This window comes from Malus sylvestris, chromosome 14 (genome assembly GCF_916048215.2).
Source record: "Malus sylvestris chromosome 14, drMalSylv7.2, whole genome shotgun sequence".
Lineage (NCBI taxonomy): Eukaryota > Viridiplantae > Streptophyta > Magnoliopsida > Rosales > Rosaceae > Malus > Malus sylvestris.
In genome coordinates, this window is record NC_062273.1 from 30,098,130 (window position 1) to 30,119,061 (window position 20,932).

The 20,932-nt window shown below is 38.0% G+C and overlaps 3 protein-coding genes and 1 pseudogene across 4 annotated transcripts; 3 read left to right on the forward strand and 1 right to left on the reverse strand.

Moving 5' to 3' along the window:
- Window positions 1-4,116: 4,116 nt before the first annotated feature.
- LOC126599200 (uncharacterized protein At4g15970-like) lies at window positions 4,117-6,690 on the forward strand (annotated as a pseudogene).
- A 99-nt stretch (window positions 6,691-6,789) lies between these two features.
- On the forward strand, window positions 6,790-8,839 carry LOC126599217 (uncharacterized). Its single transcript, XM_050265552.1, has 2 exons — window positions 6,790-7,346; window positions 8,599-8,839. The coding sequence occupies exon 1, from the start codon at window positions 6,906-6,908 to the stop codon at window positions 7,284-7,286; it is 381 nt and encodes a 126-aa protein (XP_050121509.1). The 5' UTR covers window positions 6,790-6,905; the 3' UTR covers window positions 7,287-7,346; window positions 8,599-8,839.
- A 44-nt stretch (window positions 8,840-8,883) lies between these two features.
- LOC126599216 (rhodanese-like domain-containing protein 8, chloroplastic) lies at window positions 8,884-12,004 on the reverse strand. The gene is made up of 7 exons (XM_050265551.1): window positions 11,487-12,004; window positions 11,165-11,314; window positions 10,929-11,091; window positions 10,508-10,599; window positions 10,043-10,146; window positions 9,604-9,876; window positions 8,884-9,476 (listed from the first exon to the last, which is right to left on the reverse strand). Exons 1-7 carry the CDS (start codon window positions 11,916-11,918, stop codon window positions 9,323-9,325), a joined length of 1,368 nt encoding a protein of 455 aa, XP_050121508.1. The 5' UTR covers window positions 11,919-12,004; the 3' UTR covers window positions 8,884-9,322.
- Window positions 12,005-12,178: 174 nt separating this feature from the next.
- LOC126599218 (general negative regulator of transcription subunit 3-like) lies at window positions 12,179-19,878 on the forward strand. Of its 2 annotated transcripts, XM_050265553.1 has the most exons (17): window positions 12,179-12,420; window positions 12,519-12,650; window positions 12,774-12,911; window positions 13,106-13,156; window positions 13,662-13,751; window positions 13,835-13,981; window positions 14,117-14,224; window positions 14,864-14,920; window positions 15,348-16,085; window positions 16,344-16,511; window positions 16,778-16,940; window positions 17,271-17,416; window positions 17,820-18,098; window positions 18,198-18,332; window positions 18,422-18,603; window positions 19,449-19,560; window positions 19,642-19,878. In XM_050265553.1, exons 1-16 carry the CDS (start codon window positions 12,328-12,330, stop codon window positions 19,513-19,515), a joined length of 2,694 nt encoding a protein of 897 aa, XP_050121510.1. In that variant the 5' UTR covers window positions 12,179-12,327; the 3' UTR covers window positions 19,516-19,560; window positions 19,642-19,878. The 2 variants fall into 2 exon arrangements, with proteins under 2 accessions (XP_050121510.1, XP_050121512.1); XM_050265555.1 differs by lacking the exon at window positions 14,864-14,920.
- The last annotated feature ends 1,054 nt before the right edge of the window (window positions 19,879-20,932 follow it).

Below are 20,932 nucleotides of genomic sequence, written 5' to 3' on the forward strand. Positions count from 1 at the left end.
TGATACGGAAAGGAATTACATAATATACAGTTGATATGATCAAGTAGCTCATTGTAAATTAAAATTGACCTCCGAACTAGGCAAATACATAAAAGGTAAATATTCAACAAATTAGGGATATTTGGTCCTATTGATTCAAGGAGGGAGAGAGAAGACGGAAGCGGGTGAAGCGGGTTGATTTTCAATTTTTTTTTAGGATGAACTGTTGATTTAGTCGTTAAATTATCAGCTCAGTAAAATTTAGATCCTTAAATTATTTTTTTTGGTAAAATAAGTCCCTAAATTCATAAAAAAAAATTGTTAATTTCATCCCTAATATTATATTGAAAACTATTTTATTTTATATTTCATCAATTTAAGTCACATGACATATTTTAGAGGATAATGCCATCATTTTCTTCCTTATAAGACCTTAACGTTTCATATAGGGTGTGAATCTAATGTCTAATTTACCCTTCAAAGTTAATTTCATATACTATTTCTTAGAAAAATAGATCATTCAACTATGAAAAACTACCAAACTACTCGCTAAGTGTATCACATTCAAGCCATATGACTTAAATTGGCAAAAATTTGAATAGAATAGCTTTGAATCTAATGTTGGGGATGTAATTGGTAGATTTTGATCAGTTTAAGGACTGTTTTTTTCAAAAAAATAATAATTTAAGAATCTAATTTTCACTCTGATAATAAATTAAAATATAAATTGATAGTTTACCTTTTATTTTAATCATTTGACTAAAATCCATGGAAATGCATTGCCAAAATTATTTGGTTGGGAGAACGGAGTTGAATGTCAATAATGGCAGCTTAGGATGGGAATGCCAAAATTGACTAAACCTTTAAATTTAATAAAACTAAACGCCGATATTGACTAAAACTTCAAATTTAATAAGACTAATTTGTTATTGTGCAACTTGCTGCTAAAGGAAAATGGTCACACCCCAATCTCGACTCCATCGTAGCACGATATTGTTTGTTTTGGGTCTCGGTCACGCCCTCACGGTTTTGTTTCTGGGAACTCACACGAGAACTTCCCAATGGGTCACCCATCCTAGGAATGCTCTCCCGAACTCGCTTAAATTCGAAGTTCCGATGGAACCCAAAGCCAGTGAATTCCCAAAATGTCTTGTGCTATATGGAGGTGAGCATGTACATATAAGGCACATCACCTCCTCTCCGTTGGTCGATGTGGAATGTTACAACCCACCCCCTTAAGGGCTCGACGTCCTCGTTGTCACACTCGCACCGAACGGCAGAGTGACTCTGATACCATTCTGTCACATCCAAGTCTCGACTCCGCCGTAGCACGATATTGTCCACTTTGGGTCTCGACCACGCCCTCATGGTTTTATTTCTGGGAACTCAGACGAGAACTTCCTAGTGGGTCACCCATCTTAGGATTGCTCTCGCCCGAACTAGCTTAATTTTGGAGTTCCGATGGAACCCGAAGTAATGAGTTCTCAAAAGGTCTCGTGCTATATGGAGGTGGGCATGTACATATAAGGCACATCACTCCCTCTCCATTGGTCGATGTGGGATTTTACAAAAATACGTTAGCTGTCTAGAAAAAATCTACCACATCTGCTGACATGTGATGTTTGGACATTAAATCGAGTCTTTGTAAATGGGCAGAGCCAAAGTACTGTTATTTTACGACGGTAGGGACGATTGATTCCATTATTAACCAGAAAGAAACCAAATTCTCCTAAATAAGGGAAATATTATTTGTCATCGACTCCTATCTTCGGCTTTGAAGTTGACGACAAGATTCTTGAAAATCATTCTTCGTCTATTCCCTCTCACTTTCTGTTTACTTTATTCGGTGTTGAATTGTTGTCGTAAAACGTTGTAGTCACCGTGTCACATCCCTACCTGGGTCCACCACATCCCAGGCATGTTCCACCACCGTAGCACGATATTGTCCGCTTTGAGCTTACCATTCTCTCACTTTATTTGGTGTTAAAGTCCCATGCTTAGACACTTTAGACGTCAAATATTGCTCGATTGACTAGTATTTTTACCATATGACAGTCTTCTTTATCAAGAAGGTTAACTAGAGGCGCATATTTTTTATATCCATTCCAATTCAAATTTAACTTTCAACAAAATAATGTATGTATGTCTTTACCATTTTAATTTGGCAAAAGCACATAGATTATTCAGAAAATGAGATCACTTTCACGCAACTGCAAAAATTGGAACCTTCACTTCTACCAAATCTACAAGGCTTTTGCTCAGAAAATTGCATTGTTAAACCCGTGCTTAGACACTTTAGACGTCAAGTATTGCTCGATTGACTAGTATTTTTACCATATGACAGTCTTCTTTTCTTTATGACCACTTTTACAATGTAACTTTGTTTTTCTCTATATGACGAACTTATTATCCGACACAGAAAATTACTTATTCAAATTATTGAAAATTCAAATACCTAAGAAAAAAAATCACATGAAAAACATAATTTTTGTGTGTGTGTATTGTAGGTTTGTGGGCCCTATTTTTATTTTTTCCCTCCAAAATGTTTAGACGGCCCTGATTAAAATGGATTAGGAACACCTGACTTTCACACAATTTTTTCACTCACACTTTACTAAGAGCAATCCTTAAACAGGTGGAGTTGTACTATTACAATTCTTAAATGGATGAGATCACAAGAATGGGAAAATCTTGTCCTAGAGTTGTTGACGGCTTCTGTCAAGCATGGTCTGAAATGCCGATATTATCGGTGATATTTCGCCGATAATATCGGTTTTGTGAGAGAGCGATATTTTAATACTTATCCACTGAATTTTCGTCAAAATATCGCGATATTACCTATAATATCGTGATATTTTAGGCTGGTGCGAATCGGAGAAGAACGCCGAAGCTTCTACAGCTCCGGGCAACTGTAAAAGAGCACCTTAGACTCTGATCTAGGTATCAAAATGAAATACAAGAGGAGAGGAATGTTTTTATAACTTCCATTTGCCGTGAAACGGTCGGAGCTGACTCAAACCACCTCCTCCATCAGAACCTTGAAGGGGAACTACGGATCGGTGGTGACTCGGGATCTCCACCCATTAAGAAACGTACCCAGAACTCCGAATCCCGAAACCGACGACGACGAAGACGAGTTGTCGAAGTTCCCATCTCTGCCCCGGCTCCATCCCCCGCTGTTTCCTCCCATTCCTGTGCCGCCACCGCCGTTGTTCCCATCTCCACCTCGGCTCCATCCCCCGCTGTTTTTGTTTCAAAGAAAAAAGAAGGTAAAGCCTAGATCTGAGAAGAGTGAGAGAGAGGTAGGGATAGATGAACATATGATTTTGTTTGGCTGAGAAAGATAGTGATGTGGGCAAGAGAGAGAGAGGCACGGGTGGATGATAGAAATTTGTGTGGTGTGGGTGCGTTTAGGGAAGAGAGAAGATGAGTGTGGATGTCGGCATAAGTCTTTGAGAAAGTAATAAAATACTAATATAATTGTGTTTTTTTTTTTTGGAAACTAATATAATTTTGTCTTTAAAACACCAAGGGGATTCGAACCCCTCCCATTTTACTCCTTCAACACCTTGACCACCATATCACTTATGTTTTTGTGAAAATATGCTAAAATACACTTACTCTACACATAAAGATGATGAAGATAGTGAAAATTTTGAACCTCATGGGAATTCTATGTGGTATTAAGTCACTCATGTATCTTATCATGCAATGTATAAAGTGCAAAATATTGTACTAATTCATTATATATAAATGATTATGGTGTGTTTAAACTTCTTTCATTAATTACTACATATTTTTTACACTCATAATGTTTGCCAGCTCACTATATAATCAACCTAAATCAGTTAAATTCATCATGCAATGCATTTCCTTCCAATTTTTTTTTTTATAAACTAATAGATAATTGACTAAATAAACATCATGCAAAGTTTCAATAAAAGTTTCCAAGTTTTTTCTTACAATTTCCGTGGTTTTTATTCAATTTTTATCGATATCGATAATATCCCGATATTTCCATCAAAATTTCCGTGTTTTTGGACTACTGATATTTCCGATATCATCGATATTTTATACCTTGCTGTCAAGCAATCGAATATCTATACTAGAAAGGAGTACCTCTGCCCACCCATGATAATGGACCTCCGAAGGCTTGTGAAGAAAGGTGAAGGTAGGGGTTTTTATACCATAACTGAAAGCATCGACTGTAAGCATTGGCAATAGAAAAATTGCAAAAGTTATTGGCAAGAAGATTACAAAGATAGAAAAGGTACAAAGAAATATCATTTGGAGGCGATGATGTCCTTTGATACAAAAAAAGCCTATAGTAAGTTGTTTTCGAAGACCCTCCAAACTTCGGTAAAAATTCATAGATAAATTAGGTGTTGTTCATTTGAAGGTTTGAGTTGGCCTTCATACATGTCTTCCAACTGTTTGATAAAATGACTCAAAAAAGTGTTGCTCTTCTTATTATTTCTTTTTAAGATATTACCTAGCCAAAACGATGTGCTATAATTTTTAAAAAGAGAAGACTCGCACTTGCAGGCTACAGCTAGCACCAAAAACCTAGTGCCCAAACTCAATTCCTAATGCCCAAACTCCTACCACCCTACTTCGGCGATTGTTTCGACAACCACCTAAAATTCATCTTTCAAATTTCAAAGTAAGTTCTTCATAGCTAATTCAAATTAAATTTATTTTATGAATAATTAGATTTGAATATTGTGAAAAGTCCATTAAACCGAATAATTAGATTTAAATTTCTTTTATGGTCAATAATTAGGTTTAAATTTCTTTGGTTCTATCGATTACTACTATTTTAGTGGAGAGAGGTTTTTCCGCTATGAATATTGTGAAAAGTCCATTGGATAAATGAATGAGAGATCAATGGTTGAGTGATAGCATGAGGTTTTATATTGAGAGCAATGGTTTTTTCTTCCATTGATAATGAAGCTATATAATGTTTTCAAAATATGAAGCCGCATCGTGGACAATTGTAACTTGTATTTATATTTGTCTTATAAGTTATGAATGATGGAACTATGGTTTAAATTTTAAGGTTATTATATATCTAAGAAATGTTTGTGGACTTTTATATGTGACCCTCATGAATAATTTTTTCTGAATCCACCACTCATCGTTTTCACTTTCAAAATTTTGTTTTCATTAGTCCTTTTTTCTTTCCCGCTCTTCCATCCCCATTTTTCATCCATTCTTTCCCTCATATATACACTCTTCTCATATATAAACATCAACAGTGAAACCAAACTAAAAAGTAAAAACAAATTGACACTATATCAAAATGGGACTTGCGTAATGCCTACTTCGACTTCGAACCATCAACCTGAATTGCATAAGTTAGAGTTCCTATCGGGAAATCAATGCCGCAATTGTCTATTAAATCTCGCACTTTGGACGCAACCCACTAAAACCAAAAGTCGTTGCTTCAGTCTTGGTTACATTTCGCAGCTGTCGTCGGTTGCTTTACTGTCTACAATTGTGTGTATCCTCCGGGATCTCGTTCGTTATGATGCCATGGCAGTGGCACCACACCTCCCGTCCTGTAGAGCCACAACTTCCTCCCAGCAGGTGAGTACAGTAGTCCACTTAATTAATTACTATTTAGTTATCTCTCACTGATTCATCCCTTTTACTGTGTACTCCACAAACAATTAGTTACGTTAGTACGTAAGTACGTGCGTACATATGATATAACACATGCATGCATGGTTATCGGTGCATGCAGGCCAACGAGCTAGAGGATATGGATCCATTGGATAAAGCTCTGAAATACATGCATGAAGAACAAAACGGGCAGAATAACTACGTTGAATGATTCATGGGCAGAACCCAATTCAATATTCGATCTGTTTCTGGAGAGTTTTGAGATCGTAAGTAACATGAAATGGATGCTTAAGCATTTGGTAGTCATCTGCTTGGACGAAAAAGCATATGCTCGCCAAGTGTCGCACCCTCATTATTACCGACTCAACACTCAAGGTGCCAACTTTACTCGCGAGGCAGTTTTTATGTCTTCCAACCACTTACATATAACTTGGAGAAAAATCCAGTTTTTATCTTTTATTCTCGAGAAAGGCTACAGCTTGTCATTACGGTACGTAATTTTCCTTCCAATTTTTGTTTACTTTTCCAAATTAAATTCGAAAATTAAAAAAAGCTAGTATGGTGATTTGTTTTAATTGTTGTTAGATTTTGCTGCATGCATTGCATATCGGAATGCACAGGATAATGATATAATATGGCTTTGAGATGCATTTTTACAATTCTTTCCAAATGTAGATATTCAATTTTCATGTGATTACTTCATAGGTGATCCTTACACTATAAATATTTTTCCCAACACGGGACTTTTCTATGTAAAATCCAATGATCGAACTGTCCTATTCTATAAGTTTTGGTCTCCAGAAATACGTATCCAAAAAAACCGCAAACAAGATGTACTTAATGAGATAAATCTGATCTCTTTGTTGCTCAGATTGTATTGAAAATGAGGGTTTCTGATACACTATACTTTGGTGGCTTCTGTCAACCAGTAAGGATTTTAATCAAGTTTGCACGATCCATGCTGATTGTTATATTGGTCTCGAAAACAAAGTCAATGATCATACAATTTTGCTGCTAGTTTGGAGAAAATACATGTCATCGTCTCGTAAACCCAAATGGTACAGCACCCGGAGTGGGTTCATCTGATCCGTTGGGTTTGTGATGGGCCGCCTGGGTTGTATTTTGTTTGGGCCTGACCCAGTGCGAAGTGCAAAATAAAGGCTATACTATATTTACAGGAGGAGAAGGCTAGAAGGCGGTGGTGGAGTTTTTGATTGGGGATTGCGTTCCGAAGAGTTTTGAGGGAGAAAGAGTTGGGGGAAACAGAATCCAAATCAAAATTTACAAGGGTTAGGGCGAATATGTCGGATCCATTCGAGAGAGCGAAAGGAGGCAGATTGACCTTCAAAGACGGAACTCTCGCCACTCGCAGCAAAGCCATCGACAAGAAGAAGAAGAAGAAAAAGAAGAAGCAGCAGCTTCAGGAGCAGCATATGAACCCTAACGACGATCCCCAAGTGGTGGCTGAGGACGGAAGCGCCGAAGCAGCAGCAGCTGTAGAAGGAACTGGAGGAGGAACGGAGACTTACACCATCGACGCAGCGAAGCGGATGAAGTACGAGCAGCTGTTCCCGGTTGAGGCCAAGAAGTTCGGCTACGATCCCAAATCCGTTGAACGGAAGACCGTCGAGGACGTTCTTGACGACCGCGTCAAGAAGAAAGCCGACCGCTACTGTAAATAACTATCAGTTCTATTTTACACCTGTCCGATTCCTCTTCCTTGTTCTTCTTCAATCTTTCAGGTCCGTCCCCTTCTTCTTTTTCTCTGTACAAATTAATCGTAATGTGTTTCTTTGTTGTTCTTAATTTGTTGGGTGTCATTTGAATTATGGTAACACTAAATCGTAATGTGCATCCGTTTTGTTCCGAATTTGTTGTGTGTCACTTCAATTACCTTGAATTTGAATTGAATAATCACTTTCTTATCATGATATTAGTTGTTACGATACTAGTTATTACGATTACGATTATGTAATCTGAAACAAACTATACCGATTGCATCACGAAGTTTCTATAGAGCCCCCTTCTGAGTTGTGCAGATTTGGCACTTGAATAAATAACCATTTTTCTGTTTGGTGTTCATGACTTGAATACCATGTCTACTATCTTTTTTGTATAATAGAGTTGCCATGATATGAATGTGTGTTCACAGTTACAAACACATTGTGAGGCCTATAATTTTGTCATTTCCTCCATCTATTAAGGAAGTAGACATGGTATTCAAGTCACGGTATTCTGAGTTGTGCAGATTTGGCACTTGAAAAAATGAATACCAGGTCTACTATCTTTTTTGTATAATACAATCGCCATGATATGAATGTGTGTTCACAGTGACAAACACACTGTGAGGCCCATAATTTTGTCATTTCCTCCGCTATTTTTTCTGTTCAGAGGTCTCATCTTTTGACCCTTTTGATTTGTTGTTACGGCAATAGAATCATTATCAATCACGCCCCACCACAACTCTTTTCTATTTTCTACATAGTCTGATATAAAAGTTTAGCATCTAGTATGAGCAGAACCTGATTAAGAGTTAAGAGTTGTGTTGCTAGGCTCGTTGAAAAGGTCTATATGTTACCTGACCTGTTTTAGGAGTTACCCTACATCATGATCATCCTGCATCCTATTCATTCGATCAAATGCTATGCAGCCTACTAGCCACGTGAAGTGGCCTGATTTTCGTTGTACTGCTTTATGGCACAGTGTTTGCTTTTGTTTGTGTTGCAAGTTTTTGTGGGGCTCGAACCCTCTCTTTGTTGCCTTCTGGATGAGTGTGGCATGGCATGCGTGAGCACATATAAATTGTTTCCTTACAGTTTACTATGCTAAGCTGCTCATTTTTTCTGTCATTGTTATCAGCCTCTCCATAAATGGGGGTAAGGCTAGCCGACATTCACCTCTCCCAGACCCTGCGTAAAGCGGGAGCCTTGTGCACTAGGTACGACCTTTTTTGTTATCAGCCAGTCTAACATATCTTTGTTTAATTCTTGGCAGGAACGGCACGGTGGAGTTGTTGCGTTTGCACGAGCCTTTGATTAGAGACTGTCATTGATTAAACTCACTTTGTTCTGTGTACTGTAGTTTTAATTCATAGATTGCTCTATGCTTATTGTACCCTTTAGTATGTTTTAGGGCCCTATGTTTTATTAGCGGGATAAGCTGCATCCAGTTTGTAAAACAGGAACCGAGCATTTGTGCTCTATTTTATCTACCCGTATCTAATCGCGTGTTTTTACTTTTTACTTTGTCATAATTTACATTCAGATAAACAGTTGAACGTTAACAATGAGCCATTCATGGCAGATCTTGGGCATCTGGACATGTAAATATGTCTCGTGTATGAGATAATGTTGCACTCCAGTGTTGACATTACAATATTTAGGGAACAAAAAAAATTATAAATATGCGACCAACAAGCTTCAAAATTATTGTTGTGGCTAGATGATTCAGTTCCTCGTTTCTGCTACATTTGCTGCTGCTGCTTGTTTCCCGTAGCAGAAGAGATAGGCCGATGTAGATTCCGGAGACTGAAGGCTGCAAGCTAACTTTTGATGACCACGGACACCAGACTCGCCTTTCTCCATTGTTAGAAAAGAAAAGGGAAATTCGTCCCGCTCCACCATGCGTTGCAACAATCCAACAGGAAGACGAGCATGATGCCCGACAGATGCTTTGGTTTAGATAAGTGATGAACCGTCCCGAGGATTTACGAGTCTGATCAAGCCGTCAACCGGCTGTGTGGTATCGAATCTCGATACGTGTGCCACTTCTTGTATCTCTGGAACCCTGGAAGAACAGGTCTAAGTCGAGCAGCAGTTGTGCAGTTGGAACAGCAACATCCTCTTAAATCCTTCACACAGTTCATACAGCATCTGAAATAGAAATCCTTACGTAATTCAGATGGTAAAATGATACTTAGGCAGTGACGCTTCAACTTGTAGGAGGGAGGGAGGGATGGATGGATGGATGAAGAGGGAATAGATAACAAAAGGAACTTACAGATACAGCAGATTGCAGTCGAGATTTGCACAGTTTCTATGCCTTAACTCACAGACTTGTGAACCGCATATATAGCATCTAGCGAACGTATTATTATCTGAATCTTCATGCGTGCTTGCTTTAGTCGCGGCTTCAGGCTTGTAGGCAGGCGGTGGGAGAGAGAGACGAGAGTCAAATACGAACAAATTACCAATCCACCGAACAGGACCTTCATTCTCCAGATAATGAGAAACACCTCCCCTTAATGTGTATAAATTTTGAAAGCCCTGTTGTCTGGCAGATGAAATTAACTTACAACTAAATGACCAAAATAAGAAAGGCGAGAGAAGAAAGATAAAGAATTGCTTCCAACATCACAGCACAATCCGTTCAATCACAGATTTTCCCATTAATAATGCAATACAATCATCAACATACATCGCAACAGATGGAGGGTCACCTTAGGATTGTGGAATATACATCACAACGGATACCTCCAGTGCAATACATCATTATATCTGTCTTTTCTTTGTCAACATTTTCTAAAGGATCTGCGGCAATGACCTGAATAAGCATGAACAGAGACAGAAAGTAGTATGTTCACATCCGTCACCAGAAAATGAAGTTTCTACTGCCTTCAGAACATATTATTGCATAAATTCTCGTATATCAAAAAGTATAGGCTGCAACCTTCGCTATATAATACCACAGAAGTGCGGTTTAACCACAAACTAAGGGAACCTCCTAATTGCTAATGTGCCTGATCTTAATCTCCATAGCTAGGAAAAAACCTTCACAGCAGAACTTGATTTCAAACCATTACACATCAATATCCTTACGGCTATGGGACTTCTGCACAGCTTTTTTGTTTTGCCCAAACAACACTAGTTCATGTTAACATGTCATTGAACTAAAAGTCACGTACCTCTGGTTGCGATAACCCAAACGAAGTGCTCCTAAAGCAGTCCACATCAGGTCGCCGAGCCCCTTCAAAATGACCAATATCCCACTCATAACCTGATTACAAGCAGTGACAAAATCTTCAAACTTCTGTGGCTGAAATTATGAACACGATTAATATAACTGACGTAGAGGCTACAGAAATAACAATAACTGCATGCACAATTGTACATTAGAAACATGACCAAGGGCAACATGTCAAACACAAAAGAAGAAACGACACTGTTAAACATATCTAGCTATCAAAACCGTTCAATGTACAGTTATGAACAAATCTGTATGATACACTCAAATTGTTCCACCATCAATACACAATTGAAGGGAATTGCCGGATTAACGATAAGAGGAAAAATCATTTGAAATTATAAGGCTGGGAAGTAAAATACCATTTCTCACATCCAATAAAATCTGGTTTCTTTTAAGATTGTCATTTGATGCATCACTAGTTGTTTTCAATGATTCCAATCTCTTTCTCCATTCAGATGGCGATAGAGGCGTTGCTCGCATTGAAGGGTCCAGCAAAGGAAGATGTGAAATACCTCCTTCTAACTGCAAGCGGGGGAGATATGACATTAGCTACAAGGAGTAGAAGAAAAAGAAGAAGTTGGCTTTTGGGGCTTGCCTGAACCAGTGAGGGCTTATACCGCAACTTGAGTTTTGGAAAGGCGTGCCCATTTGTTGCTGCAGAAATCTGCACTAGGATGCCAGAAAATCTCTCGTCCCCCCTTAACCATTCAACATATGCAAGTGCATCTCTCAACGGCCCACTGTACTGTACATACGCACAACACAGGATATCAAACACACTCCTTACTGTTTTGTCTTGCAGTAATATGTATGGTTCACGAATTCAGTTCAGTCATACATACAATCCGGCTATGGAACGAACGTCGTCCACAGAGAATTTCTGCTCGTACACATTACAAAAAGAAAGCAATAAGTACCTGTGCATTTATCCCTTGTTCATTCAGATATATCCGTCCGCGTATGTCGAGGTCCTCAACGAAAGAGAGATGCTTGGCTACCTCCGCCTCTGCGTCTTTGATCATCACGAAATGGTAGAAATTCACCACCACCCATTCGTTAACCTCTCCTCCGCTTTCGTAGTTGCACTTGCATTGCAAGCCAATGCCCGCACGACGTCCTCCTTTCCATTTGCTTCTCCCTGGTAACCAAAGGCATTGTCTTCGACTCTGTCTTTGCCTCTGCTGGTTATGCTCGTCGTGAATTGAGAAGGAAAAGCGAGCTGTTTGGGAGGAGGAGCAGACCGGGAATTCGAACGAATCTTTCTTTCTTCTGCCCACCAAAGCAATTTGAGTAATTGTGAAGCTCACCGCACCGGATATAACCGCCGGCGCCGGAAAACTCCCTCTCATCTTTTCTCTCTCCTCTTATCTGTTCAGTCTGTGAGTAGTGAGTGAGTACTGTGCTGTGTTGATGAGTGCAGAGACCGGAGACTCGGTGACAGTGCATTCCATTTGACACGGCGTCATGCTACGGTTGGTTTTATTTGCCCAGCCCAAAGACTAGAGGCCCAATTTAGACGAGTCAAAGCCCAATTCAGACGGCATCGTATTGGCTTAAAATAACCAAGAAAATATAAATAAGAATACGGTTTAACTTTACTCCGACAAATAAAGCGACTCATTACCCTTCTAAAAATTAGGTGGATAGATTTGGTCGTCTAAATTTGTTCAGTTCGAGCGCAATCGGGAAAACAAAGCAATAAAAAACCCTAACCCTAGCGGGGTTGCAATCAGATCGTCCGGTTGGGGGAATTAGAGGATGGGGGCAAGTCGGAAGCTCCAGGGCGAGATCGACCGCGTTCTCAAGAAGGTCCAGGAAGGCGTCGATGTCTTCGATAGCATTTGGAACAAGGTTTGTAGCTTCTTCTACCTTCCTCGTTTGCTTGCTTACAGAAACGCAAATTCCAACTGATAAAACGACGGATGCGTGTTTCTGCGCAATGCGGTTAGGTTTACGATACGGACAATGCGAACCAGAAGGAGAAGTTTGAGGCCGACCTGAAGAAGGAGATTAAGAAGCTCCAGAGGTACAGGGACCAAATCAAGACTTGGATTCAGTCCAGTGAAATCAAGGATAAGAAGGTCTTTCTCTTTTTACTTCTCTCAACTGTTTTCGATTTGCAAATTATAAGTTTTCTACCTTGGTTTGTACTCGATGGTTTTGGACATGACAATTAATTCATTTTTCGATGCATGTTGACGTAGGTGAGTGCCTCTTATGAGCAGGCTCTGGTGGATGCTCGCAAACTCATTGAGCGCGAAATGGAAAGGTTTAAGATTTGTGAAAAGGAGACAAAAACAAAAGCATTTTCTAAAGAAGGATTGGGCCAACAACCTAAAACCGTAACTACTAATGCATCCCGTGTCATTTTGTTCGCACCTCGTTTTTAATCAATTCAGGAATTTTGTTTTTGGGTAATGCTGTTGTGGCAATGCTTATTTCTCCACCTTGAACACGGATTTAGCTCTTTTATCCTTATGATAATCCATTTAGTAGTGAATCAACTTACCAACTGTGTAATTCCTTTTTATGATAGGATCCGAGGGAGAAGGCCAAATCAGAGACAAGGGATTGGATAAACAACGTGGTATGTGAAACAAAAGATTTTTCTTGAAGTCTGTTATTACCTACTGCTGCTGCCTTAGAAGCCTGTGAGGCTTGACTATATAAAACAGTATGGTTTAAGATGTCTGCTGCGTTTGTAGTTTAAATTATGTCTGCATCATATTTCATTCATTGCATGATCCATGTTTTATTTGTGTATAAGTTTTGGCTTGTGTGTTCTCGTGTCTGATATATATTTAATTATACGTATAGTGCCAGTGGATGGTTGTGAAAGGTGGAGTTCTTTAATTGATTGATGGCTGTCATTGGTGCTTGGTGCCGCTGATTGTTTTTATTGAAGTTTTATATGTTTATGGTTCTTTTTTTTGTTCAGTTCTGCTTTAGATTGCAAATTTTTGTTATAATGACGTAGCTTGTCAATAATGGTTGTTCAATCATATCTGATGAGATTGGTTTTACAATTTCTGTATTTGAAACTATCCATTATCATTCGGTGAGTATTTTTGGTGTTTCATTGTGTTGAGAAGGTTGGGGAGTTGGAATCGCAGATTGACAGCTTTGAAGCTGAGATTGAAGGGCTAACTTTCAAGAAAGGGAAGGGCAGGCCGCCCAGACTGGTAAGAGAAAAAACTTGCATTCTTAGGAAACATGTGGTTTCTGCATTCTTTGACAATTTATTTATTTTTATTTTGTCTTGCAGACCCATCTAGAGACTTCAATTACTCGGCATAAGGCACATATAATGAAGTTAGAACTGATCTTGAGGCTCTTGGATAATGACGAGCTGAGTCCTGAGCAGGTCAATGATGTTAAAGACTTTTTGGAGGACTATGTGGAACGCAATCAGGTTTATTGTGCTTTGAAATTTATCTTTGTTTTTTCTGCCTTTATAAATCAGCATATAGAACATTCTCAATCGAGGTCATGATTGCTTTTCGATTACCTATATCAGACTTTTTTATTTTGTTATTTTATTTTTCAGGAGGATTTTGATGAATTTAGTGAAGTTGATGAGCTTTACAACACCTTACCATTGGACAAGGTGGAGTCCCTTGAAGATCTGGCCATTATTCCTCCTGGTCTTATCAAGGTACTTTTTTTTTTCATCTTTTGTTTTGCTGAATGCAATTTCTATTTAAGGTTCTTATATTCAGTTGGAGGTGTAGTTTATTTAATTTTTCATTACATTAGAAACATATATTGTCAGTTGAGATAGACATGTAAAAAAAAGAAATGATTAAAAAATCTTTTTAAACCATAGTCCCTTTTTTACGAAGTAAATATTTGCTTATGCGTTTGTTAATCCTTTATTGACTATATAACTGCAAGATACTAGTTAGTATGTTTTTTTTTAAAGAATCTCAACTTAACTGTCCATTATATACAAGTTATCCTGCTACCATAGGAGGAATGGATGAAAAATTGGAAAGTAGATGGCTTTTATGGCCTTCCTTATGCCACACCAGTAGAGATGCGCATTCAACATTATATTTAGATGCCAGGTTGTCTCATCTCTGTTAACTGAGTTTTTAGTTAGGACATGTGGTTGACTCATCTAAACCTATTCCTAGTTGTTTCTTTAAGTTTACAAATCAATTGTTTGCTTATCAATTTTGTTGTTTTTGTTATTTGGATTCCATTACCTTTCATGGCATCAGGTATCATATATATTTTAGTATTTTAATGACTACGTCAAAACCCAGTTTGATTTTTTATTTTTGGGGGGCAGGGTGTACCGATGCTTTGCTTGAAGACTTCTTTGGCACCACTCGCATCTCCAATGCCTGTATGTCTCAAAATCTTGAGTCAATGGTACTTGAATGAGTAGGTTGTTGTATAGTTGAAGCGTATGGGTTCTGTTAAGGAAATTGAAGTTTGCATCTTTAGTTTTTGATATAAACAATTGCATCCATAATTGGTGTGATGCTGCAGAATGCTGTTAAGATGTGTTTGTGGTAAACATTTTCTGATATATAACATATCTATTGGTCAATCATTTTTAATTCTTTTTAGTAGATTTTAAATCAAAATTGGTAAGCAATTGAATGAACCTTTGGTTTAAAGGAAGTTTAAATTGAATAAGAAAGTCTTTCCCCCCTCCTGTTTCTCTATTAGAATATTTTAGAACTTGAAGATATGTTGATGACGTCTGCTTCCTTTCTGTAAGATGCTGTCTGATGTTGCTGTACTAAAGGTTAATCTTTCTTTTCCAGCCCGCTGTTACTTCTACTAATCAGCAGAGTGTTTCTGTACAAGAGCCAGTTGAAGATATAGTTTCCCAGGACAGTAATGCTGATAACATTCCTAGAACTCCACCTCCTAAAAGTGGTGCGCTTTCTTCTTCTCCTGCATCAACGCCAACTGGGAGTCATGCAACTCCTGTCTCTGCAAGTGTTTCAACTCAGAATCTGCCCAGTGTGCCAAGTGTTTTGGCCATTCCAGGTTTGAATGCTGTTCGGGGTGTCACAGAGAATGCAGGGGCTGCTAATTCTTCATCTCCTGTAAGCTTGTCTCCTTCTGTGAAGGAAGACGAATTAGCAAGCTTCCCTGGCCGTAGACCATCACCATCTCTTTCTGATGCTGGACTTGTAAAGGGCATCGGTCGAGGTGGCTTCTCTGCACCAATTCCATCTAGTATCCCTGTTAGCTCTAGCAATGTGGCTCCTAGTAATAGTGCCCTTGGTGCAGTTCCTTCAGTTTCTGATGTGACCAAGAGAAATATATTGGGAGCTGATGAGAGAATTGGGAGTAGTGGCGTGGTGCAGCCGCTTGTTTCCCCCATAACTAACAGACTGATCTTGCCTCAAGCTGCCAAGGCTAGTGACGTAAGTGCACCAGTTGATTCTAGCAATGCTAGTGAGGCTGGTATACCTGGCAGAGCATTTTCTCCGTCTATGGTCTCTGGCATGCAGTGGAGGCCTGGAAGTTCCTTCCAAAACCAAAATGAAGCAGTATGTAACTTTTCACTAATAAGGATTTCTTCAATCTTTCTCTCTCTATCTCTCATACACTTTGTTAATTTCCAGTTTTACACATAGGTTGCATGGCCTAATGCAACCTCGAATGTATACCATTTGTAGAATTGAAAATATGCTTGTGTTTTGCGGCTTTGCCATTATATTTATTCTTTATCTCATTGCATTCTTGGATTCAAATTTTATGGACTAGATAAAGTTTGTGATATTTTAAGTCAGTTAACCAATTTTCAGGGGATGTTTCGAGGAAGAACTGAAATTGCACCTGATCAGAGGGAGAAGTTTTTGCAGCGGCTCCAACAAGTGCAGCAACAAGGTCATAGTACCATTCTTGGCATGCCTCCTCTTACAAGTGGAAATCATAAGCAATTTTCTGCACAGCAAAACCCACTTTTGCAACAGGTACTGTACTTTTTGTAGAATCAGCTGTTTGTTCCTTCTGATTCAGTAAAATGTGGACAAATGTAATTCATATCAAACTTTCATGGAAACGGATTGATATTTTTTTTCCCACAATAATCTCTGTGGCTGCACTTTGTTGATCATCCAATTCTTTGCACATTGCTTTAGTTAATGTCATGAATAATCATATCCATCATTTATTACTGAATAAGGTATGCTTATTTGGTGCAAGAGTTATTATAGATGACATTTGATTATATGTGCAGTTTAATTCTCAAAACTCATCAGTGTCTTCTCAAGCTGGCCCTGGACTAGGAGTACAGCCCCCAGTTCTTGGTACTGTTCCACCTACCACCTTACAGCAGCAGCTAAATTCTATCCATCAACAATCTAATCAACAGGCATTGATGTCGAGTGGACCAAAAGAAGGTGGTAATCTTCATCCTAATTCAGTTTGCGATATTGTTCTAATGTTTTCTATTTTCCTTTTCTTTATTTGTGCTATCTTAGCTTGACTCTTTTATTTATGGTTTCCACAAAGAAGTGAAAAGACTGAATTGAATACAGAAAACTAAAATACGTAGGAATTGTTTTGTAATGAAAAAATTCACGATCAATAAAGAGTGGCAGTTTCTTGTCTAGACCCACACTACACCAAACACTTGGGATCAAATTTAAAGTGGCGGACTGTACTGATCAGCCCTGTGTAACATGGATGCATCATCATCGAAACTGAATGATCTGTTTTATTTGATGCAGATGTAAGTCATCCAAAAGTTGAGGACCAGCAACAACAACAGAATATACCTGATGATTCTACTGCAGACTCTACTCCTAATTCTGGACTCGTAAAGAATCTAATGAATGAAGATGACTTGAGCGCCTCATATGCAATTGATTCTCTGGTATGAATATTTTCTTGATTACTATATATTATGATTTGTTGCCAATATTCTTTATCTTCTTCTATTCGATTTTTAACTGGTTCTTAGGGAAAAATTGTTTTAGTGTAGAGCGGTTAGTAAATCTTTATCATTGTAGTTGTATTATTTTTTTCAAAAAATGTAAAGGCAGAGCAAGATGAACAGATTGGCTCTGTACTGCCTGCCCAAGTGGAATACAGAAAAGGATAGGCATACAAAAGTTGTGTCAAACTTCCTTTATTCCAAAACGCTCTCAATATCACATAGCATTCTGACCACTTGACATTTAGCAGTAAAAAACTTATTTGGACTCTTGTTAATTTATTTGTGGAACAATGGATGTGGAATGTGGCTTGATTTTTGTTACTGAACTTATTTTTTGAAGGCCGGAGTTTCTGGCTCTTCCACAGAGCCTGCTCAAGTACCACGAGATATTGATCTCTCTCATGGGCAACCTTTACAGTCCAATCAACCTTCTGCTAGCCTTGGTGTTATTGGCAGAAGAAGTGTTTCTGATCTCGGTGCAATTGGTGATAACCTTTCTGGATCAACTGCTAATTCTGGGGGAATGCATGATCAGTTGTATAACTTTCAGATGCTTGAGGCTGCTTACTACAAGCTTCCACAACCCAAAGACTCAGAACGTGCAAGGAGCTATAGTCCAGTATGACCCGATTATATTTATCATTTGATCTGCCTTTTACTGTGAATAAGAGTCGTGCTTTTGTTTAATACTCGTCTTCATTCCTTTTATCATCAACAGAGGCACCCTGCAATAACACCTCTTAGCTACCCTCAAGCACAAGCACCTATTGTTAACAATCCTGCCTTCTGGGAACGGTTAGGTCTTGAACCATATGGCACTGATACACTGTTCTTTGCATTTTACTATCAGCAGGTACTTTTTATAAATTGAATCACATTCAACGGTGTATGATAAATCACTATAAAGTATAAACTTGTGTTCAATTCCACTATTGCCTGCAGAACACTTATCAGCAATATTTGGCTGCAAAAGAATTGAAGAAGCAATCTTGGAGATACCACAGGAAATATAACACTTGGTTTCAACGACATGAGGAGCCAAAAGTTGCCACGGATGAATATGAACAAGGGACGTATGTGTACTTTGACTTTCATATTGCAAATGATGATCTACAACATGGATGGTATGTTTTACTTATCCTTTAGTTTCACGTTCAAGTTTCTTTGTGTCGTCGTACTTGGTGTTGCGGAGTCTAAGTAGTCAGAATTGAGCTCCCACCCCCCACCCGGGCAGCCTTGAGAATTTGGGGGCCCTAGGCGAGCCTTTGAATTGGGGCCCTAGAGTTCTTTGACTACCAACCCTTTGTACATTGGTATGTGTAAAAAAAAAAAATTCGGTAAATACATGAACAAGTTTATTTTAACATCAAATAAAAAAAAGGTAAAGGTCGTACCCAGTGCACAAGGCTCCCGCTTTACGCAGGGTCTGGGAGAAGTGAATGTCGGCTAGCCTTACCCCCATTTTATGGAAAGGCTGCTCCCAAGTCTCGAACCCGAGACCTACCGCTCATGGGCGAAGGCACTTGCCATCGCACCAAGTGCGACCTCTTATTTTAACACCAAATATCATTAAAAATTAATATCAAAAGAAGAAAGACATACAAACATTACTTAAATATTACGCATCTCGGGTTTTAGATGCATATGTACAAATTAAGTTTACATAACCTAAATTTTCAACCAATTCTTTTTCAATTGCCTGTGATTTTATTTTTTGATATTTTTATTGAATCTAAATTGTAAAAAGTTAAATATGTATATATATTTTCTCGGGTTTGCTTCCCATTTGTGTTAAATTATTTAGATTTGTGGCTTGTTTGTGACAACACACGTACAATCACACTTGTTATAGAAAAACTGGTATCGTTATCGAAAAACAATCAGTTAATGTGCTTGACATTTTTGTTTTCATTGATGATATAATGGATTTAACTATGATTACGTTTTGTTGTGGTACGTTACGGTACAGGTGCCAAAGGATCAAAACAGAGTTCACTTTTGAATATAACTATCTTGAAGATGAACTTATTGTATAGAAGATGTTGAGAGGTTGCTACAGCGTTGATCCTGAACCCGTCATGGTATTCGACATAGTTCAATTGGGGGAAGATGTGATGTGATGTGACCTTTTATTAAATTGTTTGGCCGTTTGTTCTGTGCAGGTCAGGTTGTATAGTAAGAATGGGGCTGGAAATTCTTACTTTGGGGCTCTGCTTCTTGACCGAGTACAGCTTACTTACTAGGCTTAATGTTATTGGTCGTATCTAGTGTTTTAATCTTTCAACTGTAATGAAATACAACAAATGCACTGCTTGCTGTTTCTTCAAAACTCCTCTTAGTCGAGTTGCCGAGTTGGTAGTGCGCGGTATATCATGGTGGTTGTGTCTGCTCTTGCAATATGACGTGGTGTGCAAAATTGATGATGGGTTACACAAGGTACGTGTATATTGAGACTATTTAGTTTAACCCTACTTCCTTTCCCAGGCTTATAACTTGAAGTAGCACCGTAGCACTAGCGTGGAAAATCATTATTAACACAAATTATTGAGAATCTTATTGATTGACAAAAATGACATGAAAGTAGGCTTGAGTTCAGTTACTTTAGAAAATAAGAAAATCGATCTCAAATTGTGATTTATTGCTCACAATTTTTATGAACAATTAAAATTTTGAACATTTGCAAATTTTTTGGTTTACCCGTTAAAGAAAGTTTTATAAGTTCTTTAGAAGCAGTTCAACTATTTATTGATAACACATTTTTCATGTGTTGAGTAGAAATATAAATAAATGTTGGCAGGGAGTAAAAGTGATAGCCGAGTTTGAAAAATTACTAAATACTATACAAATTATTGAGAAGCTTATTGATTGACACAAAAGTAGGCTTATGTTCGTTACTCTAGAAATTAGCAAAATTGATAAAGCGTGATTTATAATTCAGTTTATATGAAAATTTTAAATTTAGAACATTTGCAAATTTTTTGGTTTATGCATTAAAGAAAGTTTTATAAGTTCTTTATAAGCAGTTGGACATTTATTGATGCACATAAGTATTTTTTATGTGTCAAGTAGAAATATAAATAAACACTAGCGTCAGCCAAAGTGATAGCCGACCGTGAAAAATCGCTAAATGTCCTATAGATATTATTGAGATGCTTATCGATCGATGAAAATGGTACGAAAATAGGCATAAGTTCGTTACTTTGGAAATTAGCATAAACGATCTCAAATCATTACTTATAGCTCGTAATTTTTGTGAATAATACAAATTTTGAACATTTGCAAATTTTTTTGTAGATTCTTTAGAATTAGTTGGACAATATATTGATATACATAAGCATTTTTTATGTGTTGAATAATATAAATAAACAGTGGCAGAGAGTGAAAATCATAGCCAAGTTTTAAACATCACTAAATGCTTTTCACAAATTATTGAGAAGCTTACGGTGGACGAAT